Below are 10,534 nucleotides of genomic sequence, written 5' to 3' on the forward strand. Positions count from 1 at the left end.
AAACTTAAAAAAAGAAAAAGAATTATTAAGGAAAAGAAACGGGGGAGATGTGGGAGGCCGCCCATTGTCTTCACTAGCAAGAAGTGCAGACAAGGATCCCGGAAGGCTGGTGACCCTTGGACCCACGGCAGGGCCTGAGCTATGCACCGATTGTCTAGTCCTGACAATGGGGGCTCAAGCTATTTCCTGACCAAATCGTCTCAGTAAATCCTTCTAATATTCACTGACCTTTCAGATAGTCCGTCTGCTACCGCAGTCACCTGCCTGCCTGAGGGCTTTATGTGTAACCGGAGTTGTATAAAGGCTGGCAGAGACGCTCCTCTTCCAGAGCCTGAACCCTGAGCCACGCGGGACGAGGGGGAACACACACACAACAGCGGTCAGTGCTGAGTCTTGGTGTCTTGTCCCATCTTCCAGATGACCAGGCGCATGCAGGCGCTGGCGTCCTCGATGGAGCTGTGGCCACCCGTCCGGTCCTGGATGACGTGTCCGAGGTAGTGAGCCGCGAGGTTGCGAAGGGAGCGCTTGTAGGGGAGGCCCCGGTGGTGCGGGAAGAGCACAGATGTGTCCAGCACGGTGCCGTGAATGAGCTTCAAAGCCAGCAGGTCGCTCTGCAGGCTGTGTCCGAGGAGGATGGTGCGGGCATTGAAGAGCGTCAGCAGGGCGGCCTGGACGTCCCGGATGGAGGTGCTGGTGCGGGCCAGGTCAGCCGCGGTGACTCCGGAAAACCTGGTGTTGTAGTCGACGATGTCGCGGTCCGGCCTGACGAAGGTGTCGTACACCAGCCGCAGGGCGCTGTCCACCACGCTGACGCGGGTCAGCTCCAGGCCAGCGGTGGTGTAGCTCATCTCACAGTCCAGGGCGTAGATGCCAGGGTGAGCCCCTGCGGGCAGCTCTTTGTCCAAGGTCTGCACGAAGCCCTGCAGGTCCTGCTGGCGGCCGTCCTGCACGTGCTGCTGGGCCACCTGGCAGCCAGGGGAGCCGATGGGGGCCGAGCAGCACGTGTACTGAATCTCCCAGCCCCCAGCCGCTGGAGTGGGGCGCAGCCGCCCCCAGTGGTAGTGACATTCTTCCTGGTGCACACAGCGGCCCGAGGGGGCCACGAGGTACTGGGTGCCACAGCGGCAGCACAGCCTGCAGGAGGCATCTGGGGGCAGCTTCTCTTGGGTGGTGAAGAGGACAGCGCCCCCGGGCCGCTTGGGGTGCGCGAAGGGGTAGCCATTCTCCTTGAGCTGGGCCTCGGTTAGCAGGTGCTCCTTGAGGCGCTGGTAAAGAGCGGCCCCTTGCAAAGGATCCTCTTCAGGGAAGCTGTCCGGGCGCTGCAGCGAGAAGCTCGTCTGGGCGGCCAACTTGCCCCCCAGCACCACCTCCTGGCACACAGCCCCTCTGTCCTGGGTCTTGTGGAGACTGGCTCCAGGGCCGGGTTCCAGGCCCTGCGTCTTGTGGAAGGTGTTTGCAGACACGACACGGTCCATCCTCTTACTGGGGCTCTGGTGGTAGGCCGCCTTCTCCTCCTTCAGCTCCTTCTCTGTGGCATCCTTGTCTCTGGCAGCTGAGAGGTGGATGGAAGGGGACTTCGGGGCCAGATCCTGGGCAGCCTGGGGCAGGCTGGCTGACTCCATGGGAGGCTTGTCTGCTCCCTGCAGCAGGTCACACAGTTCCTAGGTGGTATATAGCCAGGTGCGGGGGCCCAGGCCTCTCCTCACGGACTCTGGCTGAATGATGAGATATATGGGGGCCCAGGTTATATGGGGGGCACCGGGAGCAGGCCACCAGGGCCAATAGGTTGGTGGCAGGGCCAATGGCAGGAAGGCTGGTACAGCAGGGTTGGGGCAGGGCAGGAGGCAACCAGCTCGGCCTCCTGAGCTGGCAGATGGCCGGGAGGCACCCAGCTCGGCCTCCTGAGCTTGCAGATGGCCGGGAGGCACCCAGCTCGGCCTCCTGAGCTTGCAGATGGCCGGGAGGCACCCAGCTCGGTGCCGTGGCCCTCAGGAGGGCTGGAGCTTGCACTGCTTCACTTCTCCCGGGTGGCAACATGGTCCTGCTCTCCTGGGCTCTGGTGTCTAATCCATCCACAGGGGTTTTTTTTTGTGTTTTTTAAAAATATATTTTATTGATTTCTTACAAAGAGGAAGGGAGACGGATAGAGAGTTAGAAACATCGATCAGCTGCCTCCTGCACACTCCCCACCGGGCATGTGCCCGCAACCAAGGTACATGCCCTTGACCGGAATCGAACATGGGACCCTTGAGTCCTCAGGCCGACGCTCTATCCACTGAGCCAAACAGGTTAGGGCCACCCACAGGGTTTTGACAACGAGCTGGCAGCACTGGCACACCTCCTGCTGGCAGTCCGTCCCTGTGCTGAACTGAGCTGACCTGGATCCAGGGGGGCTGAGCGGGGGGCAGGGAGCGGGCCACCAGGTGGTCCGGATTGTGGGGGCTTGGGAGGCTGGGCAGCAGTGCCCATTCCCCAGGCCGGCCCTTTTGGGGTGCACAGGAATTAGTCAGCACAGCCTCCGGGTGTGGGCAGGGTCTGCCTGCAGGAGACCTGACTGCCCCGGACCCTCTGGTCCAGCCCCTGCATCTTGCCAATGGACCCTCTAAGGCCCAGTGGTTCTCAACCTTCCCAATGCCGTGACCCTTTAATACAGTTCCTCATGTTGTGGTGACCCCCCCAACCATAAAATTATTTTCGTTGTTACTTCATAACCACAAATATGTTACTGTTATGAATCGTCATGTAAATATCTGACATGCAGGATGTGTTTTCATTGTTCACGACCCACAAGTTGAGAACCGCTGCTGGTACGCCTGGAGACGGAAAACAACTTAGGGAACGTCACACAGCGCGTGGACCCCGCATCCCACCTCCCATCCCGGCCCCACTGTTCAGAATAATCCGGAACAGCCCAAGCCTGCACCAGCCGACGGGTGGGTCACCAGGTTGCGGCGGGTCCACACTGCGGACGATTGCTCGGCCACGAAAGGGGACAAAGCGCCCACACCCGCCGCACGGTCGGTGCTGCTCAGTGAGAGGAGCCGGACACCCACGGCCGCCTGGCCTGGCCTCCGCCGACCGGAGTGTCCAGGGCGGGCACAGCCGCGGGCACGGGAGGGGCTGGGGGACAGAGAGATGGGGAGTGACTGCTCGTGGGCGTGGGGTCTCCTGTGGGCTGATGAGAATGTTCTGGAACTGGACCGAGGTGGTGGCCACACAGCACGGTGAAGGTGCTGCATGTCACTGACGGGGTCACCCGAAAAGGGTTCATGTCAGATGATGTGACCTCCAGCACAGGAAAAACACGCTTTTAATTTTAAACAGCGAGAGCCTGGGGCTGGGCCGGTGGGGCTCAGTGGGTGAGCTTCGACCTACGGACCAGGAGGTCAGGGTTCGATTCCCGGTCGGGGCACTGCGTGGGTTGCGAGCTTGATCCCCAGTGTGGGGCGTGCAGGTGGCAGCCGGTCCATGATTCCCTCTCATCACTGATGTTTCTCTCTCTCTCTCTCTCCCTCCCTCTCCCTTCCCCTCTGACATCAATAAAAATATACAAAACAACCCTAACCGGTTTGGCTCAGGGGATAGAGCGTCAGCCTGCGGACTGAAGAGTCCCAGGTTCGATTCCGGTCAAGGGCTTGTACCTTGCTTGCTTGCGGGCACATCCCCAGTAGGGAGTGTGCAAGAGGCAGCTGATTGATGTTTCTCTCTCATCGATGTTTCTAACTCTCTATCATTCTCCCTTCCTCTCTGTAGAAAATCAATAAAATATATTTAAAAAAATAAAATACTCATTTCTATAAAAAACATATATATATACACGAAACAAGAGCCGGGTGCCACAAGCAGGACCCCAGGGCCTGGGATCACCCCGCCAGGCCAGGCTGAGCAGCTGGGCCACCCGGGCCCCCAGGCCCAGCCCTGCACCTGCCCCTGCACCTGCTCTGCCAGGACAGCCAGGAGGGAAAGTGAGAGCCCAGACCAGATGGGGACACCTGGCGCTTCTGCCTTTCACTCCCCGCTTCACCCCAAGCAATTCCCAGCATCTCTGGGACAGGGCTGTTCTGGGGCTCAGCCCGCAGCCCGCACACAGGGCCCCGAGCTCAGGAAGGGCTGCCCAGCACGGAGCCCCAGTTCCCAGTCACAGCTCAGTGCTTCCTCCTGATGCATGGGTTCTGAGGGCAGACCACACCCTCCCCACCCCCTCTTGCAGGCCTCCTGGAGGAAGCCACTCTCCCCCATGACTGAGTCAGGCCTGCTCCATCACCACCACCTTCCGCTGTGTGTCCCAGGGGGCGGGCAGGACCCCATGGCTTCCTGCTTCCCGGCCCCTCTGCCTGTCCCTGCCCAGGGCCCCACGGAGACACCCAGCCAAGCGGATGGCCACGCACCTGCTCTGCCCGATCGGCCTCTGCCCTCAGTGGCAGGGGCTCGGCTGCCCACACTCCCCTAGGACCCCAGCTTTCAGGGAGGGCAGCTCGGTTCAGTTCATCAGAGAAAAGACCCCAAAAATCTCCACCCCGGCCCCGAACCCCCAAACCGGCCACTGGGGGTCCTTTGTTTTACTTTGAGCTCAGTAGCCCAGGCGGCCTGGAAGCTGAGGGGGAGGGAAGCCATCGCGGGGAGACCCGCGCCCTCCTGGGCCCCTTCCCACCCCCGTGGCCCTGCCTCGAGGGGCCTGCAGGACGTCCCAGCACCCAGAAGCTGCTAGTTGGGTGGCCAGGTGGGGTGGCCCCGGTGCAGCGGCCATCTCCCCCAATGGCATCAGGGCGCTCTGAGCCGCCGCCGGGGCCCTGGCGCTGAGAGGCCTCGGCTGCCTCAGCCGCCCTAGAACCGGTGGCTCTAGCCCCGGGCAGGGCTGGGCCTGGGTCCCCGATTGAAAAGGCCAGGAGGCCCCCTCCTCAGGCAGGAAACCCGGGCAATGCCCCCCTTAGCCCGCCCCTCCTGCCTGCACCCGGCCACATGGGCACGGGAGCCAGTGTGGGCAGGCCTCTGTCCCGCAGGCGGGGGTGGGGGTGGGGTGAGTGGGGCCCAGGGCCAGGGCTACCCAGGACCGGCCGGACCTCAGGCCCTGAGGGGCCGGGTTTGAAGACGTGGCTGCGGCCTCTGGCATCCCGAGAGGGCGCCCCGCTCCCCCGCGCCCGGCTCCAGGGGAGACCAAGCCCATGTGAGGAGAGACCAGTGCAGCCTCCTGCCCGAGCAGGGCCCCCTGTTACCTCCGACCCCGCCCCAGGTGCCCAGCACAGCCGCCTCTCCCTCCTGGGCCAGGGCCCACCGGGGGGCAGATAGGAGTGGCCCCAGGGTCCCAGCCTCCTTGCAACTCCTGCCAGCCTCCCACCCCGACCCCGTCCTTCACCCCAAAACCCCGTCTCTTACCCCCAAACCCCCGACCGCTGTCTCTCAAGGGACTTGTCTCACAGAGGACTCGGCTGCAGGTGGGACTAGCTTCTGCACCCAGAAGGCTGCGGTTTTCTGAGCGCGTCAACTCTGAAGTTGTCAAAAAAACGGTCTTCATGTAATGTTTTCTAGCGACCACGTGACCTCCGTGTCCTTCTAGAAAAAAACTGCGGAGCAAACCCCTGGGATTCTGGGGGCGCCAAGGGCCCCGCTCCGGAGCTGCTTGGCTGAGCAGCGGCCGGGCCCCACGGAGGATCAATGAACCAGAACCCAGCACCCAGGTCCCCAGGCGCCGTCCCCGCAGGTGGGGTCCGGGCCGGGCAGGGGCTGGGGCAGGGGGCACCTGGGGAGATCGCCCTCTAAGGAGGCGGTGGGGCTGGCAGGGGCATGATGGGGGGGGGTGGGTGGGTGGAGAGAAGCTGTGGTCAGAGTGGTGTTTGAGCTTCCGCCGGCACATTCCGGGTGAGGCCCAGGTGGCCTGGGGGGGCAGAGGAGTGGACGGCAGCTCGGCACACCCTAGGCTCCCCATCCCCCCGCCCTCCTCCCCCCGCCCCCCACAGAGCTCCCGAGCCCCGGCTCCCACCCACGGGCCACCCGTCCCAGCCCCTCTCTGCTCCCATGTCTGCCACAGCCTCTCAGTGGGTGTCCCTGGTCCTGCCTCCCCTGATGCCCCCATGGCACAGACTTGGCAGATCCGCCTCACTCTGGGGCCTGTGCCTCTGACCAAAGCCAGCATTGCGTGAGGGTGGGCTTTCCTGCCCATGATGCCCCCAGGGTCCCCCATTGCCGACACCCGCAGCACCCACGCCGTCTCCACTCCTTTGCAGGGCGCTGCCCCAGCGCAGGCACCTGCGTGGGACCAGCACACGTGGCAGGACAAACCCTCGGGGAGCCCCTTCCGCCCCAGACAGACCCTGCTTCCTGCCATCTCCCTCCACGGGAGCCAGTCCCCTGCGGGCTCGGTCACCCGCATCCCCAGGGCCCGAGTGGCTGGCACAGCAGGAGGGCGGGCGGTGCTCGTGTGTGTGTGTGTGTGTGTGTGTGTGTGTGTGTGTGTGTGAGGGGCACAGGCCCCGTGGAACAAACTGTTGCCTTTGCTGGAGCAGCCACCCTGTCCAGACACCACCTGCCCGTGCCCACCTGGCTGCCGGGCACCCTGCCCTCCCCGTCAGCCTCCTCAATGCCCCACCCGGCCTCTGTCTACCTGCGGGCATCCACCATGGCAGGGGCCGGCTCTGCTCTGGCCTTCTCTTCCCCAGTGAGCGTGCGTGCTTCCTCCCCCGTGCCCCGTGTGGCCGCCCCCAACCACGGCTCCCGCCTGGCCACGCTCCTTGGGACACCTCACATCCCTGGAGAGGAGCACCCCACTCACAGGTGTCCCCCCCCTGCACATCCCCTACCCGCTTGTTCTGGGAAGTTGGGGGATGGGGGCGCCCGCAGGGAGCAGCCCCTGGGCTGGGCGCGGAGGCACCAGGAGGACTCCGGCGGTCTCGGTTATCAGAACCAGGGGCAGGCGCGGGGTCTGGGTGCGCGCGATCTGGCGGGCGCTGGGGTGCCGGCGGGCCTCACGGGAGGCGCTCGGTGGGGAGTTGGGGAGAAGGGAATACGGTCCAAGTGGGCGCGAGGACACGGCTCACGCGCGCAGGGGTGGGTAGCAATGACCGCACAGCCAGCGCCCACGCGGGTGCGCGTGAAAGAATAAAAGAATGTTACAAACTGCACAAGCCCAGCTGCCAGGCCTAGCTGCCTGTTTTATCTCAACTCCCCAGGTTTCTCCCACTAGAGATAGGAACAGAGGGAATGACGCCCTCCCCAAGGCTATTACAGGAGATAGCCCCAACAAAGGATGGGTTGAGTAAACCCAGCTTCAATCAACCTTGAGAGGAACAGGCTGTAAAACACCAGGAAGGAGTGCCTTATCCCTATCAAGCTCCTCTTACCCTCCTGCATGCAACCCCTCCCTGATGTGTGATTTTAGCATATAATTAGCTGAAAAACTCCTTGCTGGGGGCACAACTCCTCTGCTCTTGTGTGAGTACGGGTTGGGCCCCAGCGCGCTGGAATAAAGAATAAAGCCTCTTGCGTTTTGCATCAAGTGACGTCTCCTGCGGTTGATTGGGGTCGCCGTCGATCTGTGGGACAGAGTGAGGGTCCCGCTTCGGGGGTCTCACATTTGGGGGCTCGTCCGGGATTAGACGACCACCCCTCATCCGCGGAGCCGACCTTGGAGGTAAGAAGGGGTACCCCGAGTTGTTTGTCTCTGTCTTGTGTTTGTCAAGCGGTCTGGATTTGAGTGCGCGCTTTCGGTTTGGCAGCCGTTCGGCAACTCGTGAGAGTGGCCAAACAGTGGTCGGTAGACGTGCCTGGAGGACCAGAGGTTGCAGCCCTGGGGGACGCCCCAAGGGTAGAGGAGGAGTCAAGGGACGCCTTGAGCCCCCATCTGGGGGGGTGTAAAAGCCCCCATTTGGCTTGTTTTCAGTTTTTCTTCCGTGGGGTCGGAAGGCTGTTCTTAGGTGTCTTTGTTTGTTTGGTGTCTGTGTTCTTTTGTTTGATTTTGTGGACTCACTGGACGGACGCTATGGGACAGACTCAAACTACTCCTTTAAGCATTATGGTCATTTTAAAGTCAAGGGCTGGGTCAAACCTGCTTGCCAGCCTCAGGTGTGGTTTTCCAGAACTGCTGAGAACTTGGGACCTTGAAGCTTAAAAATGTTACTGATTGAGAAAAACTGTGTGTTGTGATAGCTAAATGCCTTTGCTGAATGAATGTCTGGTGAAAGTGTGCATGTGTGGAGGGAGGGGGCCTGCCCTCTCCTCTCCTTTGTGTGGCTCCAAAACTTTGGTCAGGCGGGTACCTGAGAAAAAATCTAGGAGGGAGAGCAGCTGAGGAAATGGTTAATACAGAAAAGAGGGGGGCCGTCGGCAGGGAAAGCAGACCAGAAGTTTTGTTGATTTTTACTTATCTGCTGGACTCAAGGCCGCAAGCTGCTAAGCTCAGTAAGTTTCTCTCTGCCCCGTTTTGTTCTCTTTAACCCTTTCAAGACTAAATTAGATGAATACAGTGTACTTGAAATTGCATAAGGATGGAAGCACCTGGTTTTAGTAATCTAAGAAATACTGGCTGTTTACTTTATGGTAATCATTAAAGGATTGAGGTTTCTAAGAATAAGGAATTACTGAGTAGAAGGTCTGAGGCATGGTTATGCATTTTTAAAAGACATAGAAAGAAGGTTTAAAGGCTAATTTGAAAGTATAAAATTTAAAAAGGTTGTGTATGTGATAAGAAGGAGAAGAGAAATGTTGAAAGAAAATTAATCAAATGATACAGGCCAGTAGGTCAGAAAGAGTAAATAACTTACATTCTGCCTCCCTAAACAGAGGGTAAATAGTTATGCCAAAGTACTTAGGAAGAATGATAAAAGAAATCTAAAATCAGAAGATGTTAAGGCAGGTCAGTGGCTTTTTCTCCTTATGTAATTCCTCCGAAATTTGGCAATGCTTAATAAGTCATGGCAATACATTTCTTTGCATAAATTCAATAAGACCAGTTTCCAGTAGTGGTTTTATTTAGTGAAAACTTTGACTGGAGTATCATGTTTTAAAGAAACCTGTCTGACCTCTGAAGACTTGAAGCCAAAAAAAGGTGCCACAGGAAAAGCCTGGTATCCTGCTTGGGAGCCCTGAAGATGGCTGGCGCTGGAGCGTCAGGCCCATGCCCTACCATCACTGGCGGTTGGTAAGAGTAGAAGGGGAGCAATAAGGATGCCTCTGCATCCCTGCGAAACCCCCACACACTCTGGGCCGCAACGAGTAGGAGGGCTACTGAGATGGGCCTTAAAGCCTAGAGCGTGGGCTCAGGTGGAGTTGCTACAGGTGAGGGATTCACCTAACACAGCAGATACAGCAGGCAGGCCTGATGGCAGCTGGATGGCTTGGCTTCCTGGCCCTATGGGGCACATTAAGATTCAATCATGAGATTCCAGCACAGGTAGTCAGTTACCATTCTTGTTGTATTTATGCAAACATCAGGCCAAATTGAATACAGTAGATAAATTGGTCTTGATTTGGCTTTTTGATAGCCATAGAGGAGTTTTAAGGAGAAAAATCCTATTTCAACAGAGGTTATTAAAACTGAAATGTTTTCTTTCCCTCCCACCAGACCATTTGTTACAGTTTGTCTCTGCCAGGTCACAAGCCCACCTCCTTCTGTGCCCAGGCCTCATCGTCCCTCTGACAGATAGCAAGGATCTCTTGGCTCTGAGAGAAACTTCTGTCCCTCCTCAGCACGAAGCAGCTACAGAAGAGAATTCAACGCCCATTTTCCCTGAAAGAATTCAGAGCCAGGATCCTTGAGGTAATATAATAAGCAGTTAGACAGACATGAGCAGAGCAAGGACGATGGGTCAACTGGCACTGACTCCCCAGAAGCAGGAGGGACCTAGGCTGCAGACAAAGCAGCCCAGGAGGCTGCCCTAAAACCAGTGGGGCCTTTACAGATTCTAGTGACTCTTCCAGACCCTGTACTACTCATCTCACCAGTTTACTCAAGTTCTTTCAGGTTTTACAGTCTACCCAGCAAGCAGACCAGAAGCACGTCCAAGATGATCTGCCTGTATCCGGTTCATCCCTTCCAACCTGGTGACACTGTTTGGGTAAAGAAATTTGCCACCCAAGGACTGAAAGGACCACCCCCACGGCGGTCAGGTCGACGGGATCTCGACGTGGCTTCATCACACCTGGCTTAAGACAGCCCAGGCAAAATAAAGAAGTCTAGGACTCAGTGGACCCTCATATCCACCCTTATGGGTCCTCTTATTATATTGCTTTTAATTCTTACTTTTGGGCCCTGTATCTTAAACCGACTGGTCACCTTTCAAGTACTAGTGCTCAGGCAGCAATACCAGTCTCTCCGCCAGAGAGAGAGTTTCGAAGAGGAATGTCTAGAGACAGAAGTTCCATGATTAGAACTTACCAAAAAGCAAATGGGGGAATGAAAGAATAAAAGAATGTTACAAACTGCACAAGCCCAGCTGCCAGGCCTAGCTGCCTGTTTTATCTCAACTCCCCAGGTTTCTCCCACTAGAGATAGGAACAGAGGGAATGACGCCCTCCCCAAGGCTATTACAGGAGATAGCCCCAA

At 58.4% G+C, this 10,534-nt stretch overlaps 1 protein-coding gene across 1 annotated transcript; it reads right to left on the bottom strand.

Moving 5' to 3' along the window:
* Nucleotides 1–380: 380 nt before the first annotated feature.
* LOC132229808 (RNA exonuclease 1 homolog) lies at nucleotides 381–1,622 on the bottom strand. The gene has a single exon (XM_059686258.1). The coding sequence runs from the start codon at nucleotides 1,620–1,622 to the stop codon at nucleotides 381–383; it is 1,242 nt and encodes a 413-aa protein (XP_059542241.1).
* Between the last annotated feature and the right edge of the window lie 8,912 nt (nucleotides 1,623–10,534).

The sequence above is a fragment of the Myotis daubentonii genome, chromosome 3, assembly GCF_963259705.1.
Source record: "Myotis daubentonii chromosome 3, mMyoDau2.1, whole genome shotgun sequence".
NCBI classification, from domain to species: domain Eukaryota; kingdom Metazoa; phylum Chordata; class Mammalia; order Chiroptera; family Vespertilionidae; genus Myotis; species Myotis daubentonii.

Coding starts and splice junctions, on each gene's coding strand:
- LOC132229808 (XM_059686258.1), bottom strand. CDS start 1,622: ATGGAGTCAGCCAGCCTGCCCCAGGCTGCCCAGGATCTGGCCCCGAAG.